The following is a 15,346-nucleotide window of genomic DNA, read 5'->3' as shown; positions in this document are numbered from 1 at the left end:
CTCCCACATACCCAATACAATATATACATATATGTACCTGTGTGTATGTATGTAATATAAAACACTAATGGCTACCATATTGATTGCAATCTTCTCTCCACCTAAATGTCCATTGTTTTCTTTCCACTTCCTCTCCCATTAGACTGCCATATATATATATATATATATATATATATATATATATATATATGGTCGTCTGTATATATCTCTCTCTCTCCCTTTTTTGTTTTATTTCTGCCTCCTGGTCTTTACTCAAATTCATCTCCTCTGTGGTTGGCAACACATCTTGCCAATCATCAATGTTGGAAACAATGGAGAAAAACAGTTTGTGCTAGATTATTTGACAAGATAACCTTAATATATGATTTCTCTCTCTCTCTCTCTCTCTCTCTCTCTTTCTCTCTTCACATTTTTTTTTTGTTCTTGTTTTGTTTTGTTTTTTTTTTCTCTTGTTTTTTATTTCTTTGTATTCATTTGTTTAATTTACAGATAGGAGAAAGACTTAACTAATCTCTCACTCGTGTGTCTATACATATTTCATTAGCTGCCAGTTTTATCATCATAGAAATGGATATTCAGATCTAAGCTGCTGTTTCTGTCAGTGACACACCACTTGTGTTGCTGCAATGGCATGTTGCTGTAAGCTGAGGTCCTTGACTCTGTGCCGGGTGGGCCATTGGATATTGGGGTAATATGTAGTCAGTTAAGAATACAGGGACATCTTGTAGCTAGCTATAAGCATCAGGTGCTAAAGTATACTGTTAGGAAAGTTTTATTGTTGTATATCCCCAGATCAGTATAGAAAAAGCAGATGTTCATCAGATATTCTTGTTTTGGCCATCTTATATTTTGTTTTTTAGGTATCCGTTTGTAAGATGTTAGGTATTCTCATTATTATAATTTTCTGAAACACACACCCATATATATACATGATTCATTATCATCATTGATTTTTTTTTTTTTTGGCATCTGTTTTTTTCTGATGCCAATCCTTACAGCTGGGCATTTTTGTTAATAGTTGACATAAATGCCACTGTTAGCCACTAGTAAAGTGATGCTGATGCAAAGTCATGAAGAGACAAATGTGCATGCACACAAACACACACACGCATGCAGGCTTAGAAGACTTAGAACTAGTCTCCATACAGTTTCTGTCTGCCTAATATTTTCCACAGAACATTGGTCAGTCCACAGATATATAGAAGATGCAAACACTTGCCTACATGCTATGGAGTGTGATTGAATCTAAAAACCACATAGTTGGAAAGTGAAATTGTTAACCTCACAGTCATGCCTGCACTGTTTCTCTATTTTAATTTACCTTACTGTTAACTTGATCCAAAGACCTATCACAGATCCACAGAAGCTTTCTGTGGTAGTGTTAGAAGAATAAATTTATTTGTATATGCCTTTTGCTATTATTGATCATCTTTCGAAGGAAACAACTGATAATGATTTCAACATTATTATCTTAAGAGGAAATATGGCATGAAACAAAGATTTGTCTTGCAGCATTTGTTGACCTACAGAAGATATTTGGACAGGGTGGCACGTACTTAAGTGTCATGATCAGCAGAGTGAAGGTCAAGTATCCATGAATGGCTTGGCTACGAGAAATAGAAAAATAGGGGGTTGTGTGTCTAAATGTGAGGATTAGTGGTGTATATTCAATGGCCAGGTTAAACTTCAGATAGATGATCACATTAACACCTCCATTCCTAGTCAAAAAGGCTATTTACATTCCAATATTAGGATTAAAAGCATTCCTCTCAGTTCAACTACTGAAGATCATTGGTAGTGTAAGATCTCTTATGAAATACTTGTCTTTCTTAGCTCAATGATTAATGAACTGAACATGAGCTACAAAGGAAAATTGTTAATTTTGGTACCCTGTTTCTTACTAGTGTGAACATTCTTATAGTGATTCGGCATTATTAGAGGAATTTTAGAATCTTCTTAATGGTCAAAGCACAGAAATTTGCATGGTAATTTTTATCTGTTAAAATATTAACACTCAAGTCTCTCCTTATTTTCTTGTATTGGATATTGGATAATGTTCAAGATACACTCTTCAGGTAAAGATGGGATGGGCATTATTGGAAACATCTTACATCACATACCTACTTCATAAGGGCACACCTGGGGTCAACAGTATTTAAATAAGTCTTCTGGTCAATATTGAAATGTCCAATTGCTTGGTTGCAGGAAGGGGTTGTGTGTGTGTATAAGATGTGTGTGTGTGTATATATATATATATATATATATATATGCACACACACACACATAATAGTTGACCTTCTCAGGTTGGTAACCTAGCTTGCTGGTAAACCAACACTTATGAGGATATCAATAAATTCTCAAAGAGTTAATGTCTATTCCTTTTGTGTGGAGTGATCCAATAAGCTAAATAGACAGAATTTCTAGATTTCCTATTTTCATTTCAGATAATTTAAACTAAATTCATCAAACACGCACACAAGTATGCACATCTCCGCTCACTCTTTCTCTTTTTGTCTTTCCCTTGTTTTCCAGCCTTTTCTCCATCTATTTTCTTAAAATTTCTCTCATCATCTCTATCCATATTCTTCATCTTTTTATCTCTTTCGTTTCATTTTGTCTTTCATCTTTTTCACTCTTTTATCATCTACATCCTTCTCTCTCTCTCTCTCTCTCTCTCTCTCTCTCTCTCTCTCCCCCCCCCTCCCTCCCTCCCACTTTCATGTAAGACATTCTTCAACAAAATTCCTTACGTTATCTCTACTTACAGCATTGATTGTTTTTAAAATCTCAACAAGTCTGTAATGAACTCAATTTTATACTTGTGTTATTATGACATTTACTACTGGAATCTCAAACTTAAATTAATTAAATGAAGGCCAAAGATACATAAAAGGTCCTTGATTTTTAAGCACTGGAATAATTGCTTTCCACAGATATTCATCTCCAGCTGCTCCCATACTCCCCACCGACTGCTAACAACTGTAGACTATAATCAGTGGCTGTCCTCAAATTTTCTTTTCTTTTATTTTCTTTTTAAAGGTTGAAATCAATTATCAGAACTGATTCTATTTCTTTTATGTTTATTCCTATTATACGCTTGCATTCCCGCATGCATTTCACATTCTACTCTCAAACCACTCATCTTTTTTTAAAACAAACAAAGAAATTTTCAACAGTTTACATTTTCTGTTTTTTAAAAAAATTTTTTGGTTTTTCTACATTTCTTTTTTGGTTTTTGTTTTTTGTTCTTTCCGCTTGTTTTTTGAAAAATATTGTTTATTTAATTATGGAGAAAATATTTCTGTTTTTATTATTGATTCTTTAACTCTTTACTTTAAACTTCGTGTTAGTGGTGGCAAAACACCTCATATTTCACTTTTCCTCCTTTGGAACTTTGGTGGCTGCTATTGCAATCTGATTGATTTTTTTAACTTCAAACTCAGGAGCTGATTAAAAAAAGATATTAAACATGTAATGTAGTCAATTCACTCCACTTTTCCTATGCCCCTCCTACAGGTTGTATTTTATTGCTGTTTAAACTCTAGACTATCCTTGATTCAGTTGACATAGGAACATCCCCATCTATTTTTTCAGACAGTGTATCTTCAACTACATTAAAATGGTAGGTGTAGCTGGAAGGAAATTCTGGCTGCTACTTCTTGCAGGTTGAGGAACCATGTAGATGCTCCTTTGTTTACTGCCCCATAAAAAGACCAGTAACCTTGTATCAGTACGAGATATCCTTATTTAGATTCATGTTTCTTCTTTTTCTCCCTAGTGTTGCTTTCCCGCATCATCCTTGTTGATGTTACATCAACATAAGTTTTGCTCTGTAGTTTAAAAAACGAGTTTGGCATGGCAGAAACATGCCCTCTTCCAGGTTTCCTTCTTACACAACATGAAACCTTTAGTTTAATTGCCACACCTACTAATATTCTCGTATTACCTTTCCTGTAATTTCTCCATGAACTGGTGCTAATCTTGCTTGTAATAACTACAATCCTACTACTGTGTTCGCTCAAACAGTCTATGACTGCAAATGGCTATTGTTATCTTCTGCCACACAATCCAGTCGACAGAAATTTATTAATAACACCACTTGTCTGCATTACTGTATTGAATCTATCTCTGGCCATATTGTTCTGACATTTTATACTGTGCTTGTTCTTAGTTACAGCTTTAGTCCACCTCCTCTTCTATTTCCTTTTCCCCCTCTCTCCTCTGTCTCCTTTGGTAAAGTCTGTTGCACTGAGAAGTTCTGACATGCTTGATAACCATCACTTGAACTGTCAATAACAACTATTGATAGAGCTTGATAGTTCACTTGAAACTTGTCCAACCATTAACAGTGATTAGTTTGTCCTTACCAATCATTTTAGTGGAATTCTAAATTCCTGTAAAATCTCATTTACTAGTCAGTACTCCATCTTCTCAAATTTATTCATAATTCCAAACTACATGTTTAATCCCATCCTTTTCTCCTTTATACAGTAAGCTGCATGATTAAATTGCCACATTACAAACCACTTATAAACTATAAGCCCAAAATTTTGTCTGTAAATGTAAACGCTTCCTATTCTCAAGGGACTTTGCTTGTTTCTAGTTCTATAGTGTTGGGGCAGATATGATAAATATCTCATCCTTAGGAAGCTGGCTTGTCTCGGATAACATTTTTTGATAGTGTGCCTGTTCCTAACAGTCAGGTAAATTAGGACAATGTAAAGTGATTTTTTTTCTTCCACTTATAAAATAATTATATTTTTGTGGTGAATTGGAACTCTCCACATATGAGTAATGAATCCCTATACATTATTCATTGTTGTTTTACCCCTGTTATGTCTTTACCCCTCCTGCATTATTTCATGTGTACGATTTTCTCCACTCACCTATCTATCAGCTATTTTCACTTAATAGTTTGTTGTAAGAAGAGTACAAAGCAAAAGAAAAACTACTTCCACAAAGTCATGCAAGTTACCTATAAAAATGAGTGGAAAATGAATTCAGAAAGCAATTTGTATATAACATCTACATGGAACTTAAATATATTTTGGTGGGGCAGTGGTCATGGTATATGCAGGGAAACCCACCCCATCACCATCACCTATTTTGGTGAAATTGATGTTCAATTTTGAATAGCTTCAAGGGACAGATGCGCATGAAGGGATTCCAGTGAGTTGCAACACAGTGTTTGGTGCAGAGTTTGGAAAGTGATACTATAAAGATGATTAGCAGGAAAACAACTTGGGGCTCTGAAAATTATTTTGTAACATGCCATGTTCAATGAGCAGATGTCATGGCAGTGTCAGTAGAAGTCTAAAGAGTTTTAAAGGGTTCCAGAGAAAATTTCCCTATTTTGCCTGTGAAATTTGCATAAACTCTGGGTGTTGTGAATTAGTATTCAAGCACATGTTGCATTTGATAGTGGTAGTTGTGTGTGGTTTAGTCAGATCTGCTTTCTGCCACTTCTGGCATAGAATCACTGATGGATTGATCATCTGGAGTAACCTGTAGAAATCCAACCCTTGTGAAAAGGTTTTGTTGTTTACTAAATTTTTAATTGAAATGTAAAAATGTTTTGAAAATAGTGAAAGCTTGCAAAGGCACCATCTAAAGTATGTTTGTTTGTCTTTTAAATTCTATCTTGTTTCACATTTGAATTTTTCTGGGCGATCATGTTGCCTTTAGCACTTAAACTGGCCATATATAACAGCCCAAATATTCTGTCTATTCTATGTTCAAACCAGCAACGTCCAGCCTCTCACACCTACTTTACAATGCCATTCAAAAAAATGCTATCACATCATTGAAATCTCAAAACTATGAGATAATACATGATGAAGTTAAAACAATGTGAATAAATAAGCATTACAATTGACAAGAATAATCTGAATGCTAAAGGGTTAAACACTGTCTGATATCAACCAAATACAAATATATTAAGCCCTGGCCTGAGTTGAACTTTTATAATTTTTTTTTGTAGCCTTGTGAACATTCTATATTTTGTACAATGTTATATATTACTAACATTTTATTGTTAGTATTGCGTACAATAAAATATTCACAAATACAATTTCTTCTCAATGTAGTTATACGAAACCAGTTCAAACTTTTGGAAACTGACTGGGTTGTTGGTAGGAGTAGGAGGGTAGTTCACAATTTTTTTCCTTTTTCTTTCTTTCCAACCTGTCCAGAAGGATAAAAATGTACTATTATCCTAAGTTGAATACCTAGACTGCTGGAAGGAAGTGTAGTCGACAGCAAAAACATTCGAGCCTCAGATAAAATACCTTGAAGTATTTGTTCCAGTTTTTTTGTTTTTTTTTTACATTCTAGATTTAAAACTTCATTTGAGGACATCTTTTTGGGATCAATAAAAACAAGTACCACTATCAATTAAGTACTGGTGGAGGGGGTGTAGTTTGATTACCAAACAAGGACTGAAACCCCCAAGGTAGCCTGTTTTAGCCCTCAGTTTCATACTGACAGCTTCCTATAAACAGCATTGATGACAAGGAGAGAAATATCTGCTCTACTTTTTGGGAAAGTGGTGGCCTTCCATACAACCTTACCTGGACATATGCATCATGGAAGACACTCCAGTATTGTGCGCCATCTACATAACCTAACCTGAAAACAGGTCACAGATCATTGATCTCACAAGATATGCCAAAAATTTTAGATGAGTGTAAATACAATTTTGTTTCATTCTTCCTGACTATCATTTCATATCTTAATTAGATAGTCAAGTGATGATGGTATTATGTCGAAGTACTTTTTCTTGGAATGAGCACCCCCCCCCCCCCCAAATCTTCTACATTCTTTCTTTGTCAACCTATTCACCAAACAGTTCCTTGGAGTCACTTTCTGACTTCTGGAATTGAACTAATATTTTATATCTTCTATTGTTGATTTTATATTAATCTTGCTGTTATTATACATGTATGAATGTATGTGTGTGATTATTTTTTCCATTCCATTTTGCTAATCTGATCTTTTAAATTCAGTTTAACATGTTCCTTACAATTTCATTTTTTTTTCTTTTATTTTGTTTGTTTTACAGACAGAGATTGCAAAGCGGTTGAATGCAATCTGTGCCCAAGTTATTCCATTCTTGTCACAGGAGGTAAGAATATAATGCAATGCTTCAGTTTTAGTGATGTTCATCTGAAGAAAACAGCTCATTCATTTCGTTCTCACTCACCTTGTAAATTTTGGCTTTTTTTTTTTTTTTTACAAAAAAAGAAATTTGTCTATATTCATTTTCAATTTTCATTGATCTGCAATTGTATATTGTCTTGTTGAACCACATACCCACCCACCCCTCTCTCTTACACAGACTCACAATATATATAGTGGAGTAAAGACAGCCATAAAAATGGTAAACAAAACAGTTTCAACATAACTTTCTGCTCTTCAATGTTTAAAAGAAGGCATGTATATATATATATATTATTTGTTTCAGTCATTAGACTACAGCCATGCTGGAGCACTGCCTTGAATATTTAGCCAAGTGATTCCAGTACTTTTTTTATAAGCCCAATACTTATTTTATCGGTCATTTTTGACGAACCACTAAGTTATGGGGACATAAACATACCAGCACACATACACACAACAGATTTTTTTTTTCAGTTTCTGTCTACCAAATCCACTCACAAGGTTTTGGTCAGCTCGAGGCTATAGCCCAATGTGCCACACAGTGTGACTGAACCCATGGCCATGTGGTTGGGAAGGAAGCTTTTTACCATACAGCCATGCCTGCATATATATATATATATATATATATATATATATATATATGAGGGTATCCAAATCATGTGCTTTTGGGTTGTGTCCTACTGCGAAACACTTTGGGCAAGTTTCTTCTTCTATACCTGGGATTGACCAAAGCCTTGCGAGTGGAGGTGGTAGATGAAAACTGAAAGAAGCCTGTTGTGTACATATCACTGTCTTACAATGTTGGTCGTTTCCAATTATTCATGAAAACATATCCGATCTTTTGGGTAAATATTACCTTGTTTGGAAACTGCTGAGGGCTGGCAACCGCAAGGGGATCCAGCCACAGAAAATACGGCTCAGTGAATTGTCTGACCCATGCAAGCATGAAAAAGTGGACGTTACTCTACATAGATCAAATTTGTACGTTTAGTTATGTTTACTATAAAGAATTTAGTTTCCTTTTTCTCCGTAGGATTAAGAAAATAGTGCAAAAGGCAAAAAGAAAAAATCTCTTTTAACTTCGTCAGATCCTTTAAGTTTATAAAAGTCCGCCCTTCTATGCACGCGTATATTTACTCTCACCACGCACACCTATAAAACTTAAATACTAGATCTAATAAATATTACTGTAGGTTGAAGTTCTGAAAGCTCTTATACATGTTCAAGCTGAAATAACATTAAAATTTTGCGACGATGCAAATTTCCTCTTGGAAAAGTAATATATGTTAGAATTAAACATGATTTTTTAAATTAAATTTTTTTTTCTTTTGTACGCATGTTGCTAAATAATTTCTGCTTATTTGATATATAATCCATCCTGTACCATGTGTGCAGGTTCCACTGCTAATACTGTTAAGCAGGTGGAGGCGCAATGCCCCAGTGATTAGGGCAGCGGACTCGCGGTTTCGATTCCTAGACCGGGCGTTGTGAGTGTTTATTGAGCGAAAACACCTAAAGCTCCACGCGGCTCCGACAGGGGATGGTGGCGAACCCTGCTGTACTCTTTCACCGCAACTTTCTCTCACTCTTACTTCCTGTTTCTGTCGTGCCTGTAATTCAAAGGGTCAGCCTTGTCTCACTGTCTCAAGCTGAATATCCCCGAGAACTACGTTAAGGGTACACGTGTCTGTGGAGTGCTCAGCCACTTACACGTTAATTTCATGAGCAGGCTGTTCCGTTGATCAGATCAACTGGAACCCTCGACGTCATAAGCGACGGAGTGCCAACATATACACTGCTAAGCAGTATTAGCAGTTCCGGTGATGAAGAAGTCGCTAATTGCAGCAGCTGACATTCAAAAATATACTCTGCACTACATAGTTCTCTCCCTTGCTCGTCAACCAAAAAGCTTTCTCTTTCTTTCTGGGAACAATTAATAAACGCGATCCACTTGAACGTTTACAAAACATTGTTTTCCTAGAACCACTATTGATAATTTTGATAGTTAATTGAGTCATTTGATGCTTAAGAAAAAACAATAGCCGTATTTGTAGTATTATATAATTTTTCGTTTTGAGTGGAACAACGACTTTATTATACATGTCCCGACTCCCTTTTCCAAATAAATGTTGTATTATAACCGTTAATTAATTTATTTATATTTACTTTTCAAACACGCTCTATATTAAAGCATTAGTAAATTATATTTTACTTTTCTGTTTCGTTCTTTTTTGTTTTTATTTCTTCCAACATTACTGAACATACAATAATAATTTACAAGTTGTGCTTCAAGTCTTTTATAACGTCTCATTTAAAAAAGAAAAGTGTAAATTAAAATTTACTTATGTTTATTTTCTGAAATAAGTTCTGAGCAAAAATTATAAACAAAAAAAGAAAAAAAAATCTTTTTTATTGCTTTCGAACAAATTTTCCTTTTCACCTTGTAAATTCCTCCGAGTTGTTTTGTTGCTTTTTTTGTTGTTTAAAAAACTTGTGTATTTTTTTCTTTTTACTTTTTCTTTTTTCACCCGAGATTGTCTGTAGTAAATTTATTTTATTACCTGTCTTGTGAATTGTGTGTGTGATGGGGCTGGGGATAAAGGCCAGGCCAAATGTAATTTTAAAACAAAAATTATCGTTGAACAAAAGAAGGGGTTTAAAATGACGCAAGTTAATTTCGAATTTAAAACTAAAAACTAATTGGGAGGTGTAATGTAATGTTGCAAGCTTAAATCTTTAAAGAAAGGTTTAATTATTAACTCTTTTATTGCAGTTATCTTTAAAACATTTAAAGCTGAAATAACTTAAATTTTGGGGAATATATTAAATTATTCTAGGTTACTATAATTCCTACTTTAGCATGTAATGTTTTAAGCTTGCTTTTAAATTAATGAGGCATCTGTTTTTTCTTTTTTATTTCTTTTTTGTATTAATATTTTCACTAGCACTTAAAAATGGGTATTTATTTCATTTACTATATTCTCATCGCCATCAAATTCTGAAAGCTTCCATTTAAACTAAGTTTCATCATCGTTACTGGGCCAAATCAACATTTAAAAACTTGCATTCGATATCAATTCCTCTTCACTGTATATATTTATATAGATAGATCTAATCCATCGCTATTTTGACCACGACGATGATGGCTTCCATCCAGAGACAAGGGTATTCAATGAGTTGACAATCTCTTTTCCTCTCGTCTCTTTCTTGGCTTCTAAAGTTGTAATCACCACACAAACTACCAGTTTTGTTATTGTTCTGTTTCCTCTTTGTTTTGCAGCATCAGCAACAGGTTGCAGCTGCTGTAGAACGAGCCAAACAGGTGACCATGGCTGAACTGAATGCAATTATAGGGGTATGTTTCAGTGAAGCTGCCAAGCACTTTGCCCTCCCATTCCTTCGTGTTATTTTTCCCCGATTTAACTTTTTTTTTCTTTCCAATTTGTTATAAATTTTCATTACCAAACTGCGACTAATTTTCGAAGATTGATTATAAAATAGATTCAAAGTAATCATGTGTTTAATCATTTCTTCTGCTGCCAAACAACAGTGATCTCCCCTGAGAATGTCCATCAGACTTCGCCTCTTTTAACGTCCAAATCGAAGAAACTTATAATCTCATTCCTTAAATACCACAAAATTATAAATGTACAGGAAAGTAAGGCAGTTTAAAAACATTAGCAGTTAAGTTTTCATATAATTCCAAAAACACTGAAAAATCCAAGAAAAACAAAAGCCTTTTAAATATATATATTTTTGTCTTTGTAGCTTTTGTAAATTTTACACATTCCTCATTTTTTGTGCTGAAATGAATGGACAGATTGTAAAAACTATCACTAAACTCTTGTTTAATCCAAACATGTAGTATAGACACACATATACATGTTTTTACTCTTGGACGTTGCATGTCACATGATTTTATACTTTTTGTTGAATTAGTTTGCCTTGTGTTTTTTGTTTCCTTTTTGTGTTATTTTATCCACACCCCCCTATTTTTTTTATTATTATTATTAGCAATCATTATTATAATTAGCACATAATCTTGTAATAAGCTTTTTTTTGTTGTTCTTCTTCTGTTCTTACATTTGGACATTTGTATATTGGTTTTCAGCAACAAGTTCAGGCACAACATCTCCCCCATGCTCACCCACCAGCCATTCCAATACCACCTCATCCTGCTAGTTTACAACCCCCTGGAATCCCAGTATCAAGTGGATCAGGACTGTTGGCACTTTCAGGCACATTTCCTGGCAACCCACATTTAAGTGGATCTTTAAAAGAAGAGAAGGGTGAGTTTTCAAATAACATTTTTTTCTCTCTTTTAAGAACTTTTTTTAATGTGCTGTCTGGTTTTCAGTTTGGTGTGAATGCATAGAAAATAATATTTAAAACAAAAGAAAAAAAGAAGTTAGGATTTAATAAAAGTTTGTTCAAGTTAATTATAACTGAATTGCTATGACAGTTAACTTTAAAATTGTCAACATATTCTGGCAACAATGACAAGTCTTGTAAGCCCAAAGATTTCTCAGCAGGAACTTACTGCCTGGAGGTTAATCAGTTTTTCACCCTTCCAATGGACTCATTAAAAAGCATTCTTCCTCTCCAATAACTGCTACCAAAATATATGGTTGAGTAATGAATCACTTTTTTCCCTTCAAAAGTAATATCCAAAGCATTGTCGAATTTACGTTGTGGAGGTGAAGTCTTTCTGCTAATAACACGAAGTGATTATTTTGCATCACTTTATCACTAATCCTGATCCTATTAAAGAATTAATTTTGAATTCCTAAGTATTCAGTCTAAATAGCATTAACACTTATTCCTGATAATTGCTGACCTTGTTTTGAATCATAATAATAACGACAATGCTCTTGCTCACTCACTCCATTTGCATATTTCCTTCTTTCCTTCTTTCACCTTTGTGTGGGTAAAGTTTAGAAACTTTTTTTTTTAAATAGTTAATACTGGTTTTGCTTTCTAAGATATTAAAAATTCAATCTAAACTCTAGACATTGGTATTTAATTCTTTCTTTCTTTCTTTCTTTTTTTATCTTTCATATAACCTTTTGGATTATAGAAGAGAAACACGTAAGTAAACACAGTTCTATTGTTGAAAACAGTGAAAAAGGAAGTAACTTGTAGTGTTTGGATCCGAAGAACTTCATCTCTGCAATGCTGTGAAATTTTATATTTTTAATCCATACTTACTGGCAAGAATCTTGCCCACTGTGGAAGCCAAGCAAAACATTTAAAAAAAAAAAAAGTGAGAGAGAGAGAGAGAAAAATAAAACATTTGTGCGTGTGTCTTTTAATGCCAATATTCTTCATAAATATTTGGAACAATCAGGAATAGGTGCATTCTGACTTTGGACACTTCTTATCAATCAAGCAATATTTTGTATATAAATTGAACATAACTTTGCTTGATATTACTTTGGCATAAATAGTGCATCTTTGGGATTCTTCAAAACAGTACTCTCTTGTAATAAAGGGTTCATCTTTCCAAAAATCATGTCTGTCAATTGTATATTTTCAAACAAAACAAAACAAAAAAAAATAACAAAAGTGAAAGAAACAAACAAAACAAAACTTTTTTTTTTGCCAGAACTTCTCCTACAATTCATATCAGTTACTTGCTTTTTACAAAACAAGTAAAATCTTTTCACTTAGTTCTTATCTTAAACTTTAAATTATTTATCCAAAGAGGTTGAAATGGTAAAAGATTTACTAAATCTTTCTTTTCAACAAATAAAATTGATAAAGTTTAATAACAACTGCATATAATAACAAAACAAGGATGTTAGTTTTTTTCATATTTTCTTTCTTAAAATTTCCATGTCAACCTCTTTGGTATTATTACAATCTGTGATAATCAAATTTTATACAATTATTTTTAATGCCTTAATATTTTTTCTATCATCATGCTTCTCTTAAATTTTGTTTCCCCTCCTCCTCTTAATTTAATCATTAATTATTATTATTAAGTGCACATTTCTAATGCACATTTTGAACATTCCAGATAGTTATACTTTTTATAAATTTGAAACTCTTATTTTATAACTTAAATAATAATCTTGATAGCTATACCTATATATATGCCTTTCTATTTTCCTTATGTCTTTTTAAAAACATGAGACAAAATCTGAATGGCTAGATGAAATCTTGAAGTAATTCTGTAATAAATTTGATATTAAAGTAGCCCTTTTTCCAATTAAGAAAGAAGTTCTTGTTGAATTATGTTGCTTTTACCCCCATCACCATTCTGAACAACTTGAAGTAATGTATTGGTCTTGTAGGACCATAGATAAAATTATCTTTTTAAAAAAAAAAAAAAAAAAAAAAAGCTTATTGACCTATTTGAAATTTGGTAGCAATGAAGTGAAAGTCAGTTGGTTAGAACAACCTAATTCAAATTGTTTGATTTTAAGAAAAAATTATTCTTAATCTTCTCAACACCCAGTATCTTCTTTTGCTTACATATCACTAAACTCTTATATGTATGTGCGTTTGTGTGCATGTGTTAGTTTTCCAGCTAGCTTAACTTAGTGTCCATTTACTCAATGCAATGTCTATGAAATGGACTGGTCCTTTAATTTCTTCACAATAAGCTCAATTTAACCAGATTTATCATAAAGTTGTCAATATTTGTTATCAAATAGTTATGTTACATAACCACTTGACAGTCATCTGCTTTTAGTTTATCTTTTAACCCCGTGAATTCTAGTTTTACGTTTGGCAGTGTTTTTTATTCTTATATTATTTTTTCTTTACTTCAAACCCAACATTTAGTTTGTGTGGCCTTTCTTTTTCTCAAAACGGTGTCCAAAGTTTCTTTAATCTGATCATTACATTTTCAGGAATAAGAATTCTTAGTCAGAACCCTGTGTTTCAAACAGGATTAAATACTGGAAATTAGATATTCTACTTTCACACTAGTGTTATGCAGAACACTCACATCTTCACTGTTTCATCAACAGTCAGGCACCAGCTTATGTTAATTTATTTAAGCTAAACAAGCATTACATAACTGCAGTTTCGTTCTCTCAATTGACTGTTACATGTCAAGGGTTTGATAATATTAGTTGACTGATTGCTTTCAAAGCCTGCTGCTATGTACAGTAGACTACTTGAACAAAATCACAGTTTGCAAGAGGTAATATCCTTGTTTCTTATATAAATTAACATATACGACTACACACCTTAAACAAGTTGTATTGCGTACTTATGTCTTTTTCTTGTGCTACACAGTACAAACAAAAACTGTATTTCTTCATTCTTTTACTGGTTTCAACCATTAGAATATGGCTCTGCCTTCAAATGTTTAAGTCAGTCATATTAATCTAATACCTCTTTCAGGCTGTTACTTCTTTGTCAATTTATGATAGTCGAGTAGATAAGCATATATGTATTTGAATGTGTATGTATGATGGGTCTCTACACAGTCTCTGCCCTCCAAATTCCACAAGACTCTGGTAAAAGACATTTGCCAAGGTGTTGATCTGTGGCAATGGGCCTAGAATTGATGTAAAGCAAACTTCATACCATAAAGCCCTGATGATGCCCCAGATGAGTGTTTTATATAATATAGACACACATATATATATATATATATATATATATATATATATATGTATATATATATATATATATATATGTATGTGTATGTATATATATATGGTTAGTCTACATTACTCCATAAGGATCATAGGGCCAGTTTCTCTGGTTTATACATCCCTCCCTGGATAGGATACCAGCTCATTACAGGATTACACTAGAGCAATGTGAAATGAAATGTTTTGCTGAAGAACACAATGCATCACCCAGCCTAGGAATCAAAACCACAATCTCATGATCATGAGTCCAACACCCTAACCACTAAGCCATGTGCCTCCACTAATATATGTGTGTGTGTGTATATATATATATATATATATATATATATATATATAATGAACTAAATGGAAACAATATAAAGTTTGAAATATGTTAAGAAGCTGTATTAATTTAGAGTTAATCATTAGCTCTGGTGTCTGTAGCATTGACTCAACAGGCCAAGTTATCTATGACAAAGGATGTTAATTTTCCCTAAGAAAGCAGTGTACTTTTGTGCACTGAAGCAAGAAGGATTATCTTGTTTGGATATAAGGAAATACCTACAACGAGCGATTACTTATGTATGCTATATGGA

General features: G+C 33.3%; 1 protein-coding gene across 1 annotated transcript in view; it reads left to right on the top strand.

Moving 5' to 3' along the window:
• The window catches only part of LOC106882282 (transducin-like enhancer protein 4), a 100,523-nt gene that overhangs the window by 53,566 nt on the left and 31,611 nt on the right, over nt 1–15,346 (top strand). The window contains exons 5-8 of the mRNA XM_089354246.1: nt 7,061–7,123; nt 10,439–10,513; nt 11,270–11,447; nt 12,236–12,246. Of these exons, the coding sequence (XP_089210372.1) occupies nt 7,061–7,123; nt 10,439–10,513; nt 11,270–11,447; nt 12,236–12,246 (327 nt within the window). The remainder of the gene's footprint in view (nt 1–7,060; nt 7,124–10,438; nt 10,514–11,269; nt 11,448–12,235; nt 12,247–15,346) is intronic.

This window comes from Octopus bimaculoides, chromosome 6 (assembly GCF_046866305.1).
Source record: "Octopus bimaculoides isolate indiv1 chromosome 6, ASM4686630v1, whole genome shotgun sequence".
NCBI classification, from domain to species: Eukaryota; Metazoa; Mollusca; class Cephalopoda; order Octopoda; family Octopodidae; genus Octopus; species Octopus bimaculoides.
The sequence above is the reverse complement of the archived record's forward strand: the minus strand, read 5'-3'. Positions and strand labels throughout refer to the sequence as shown.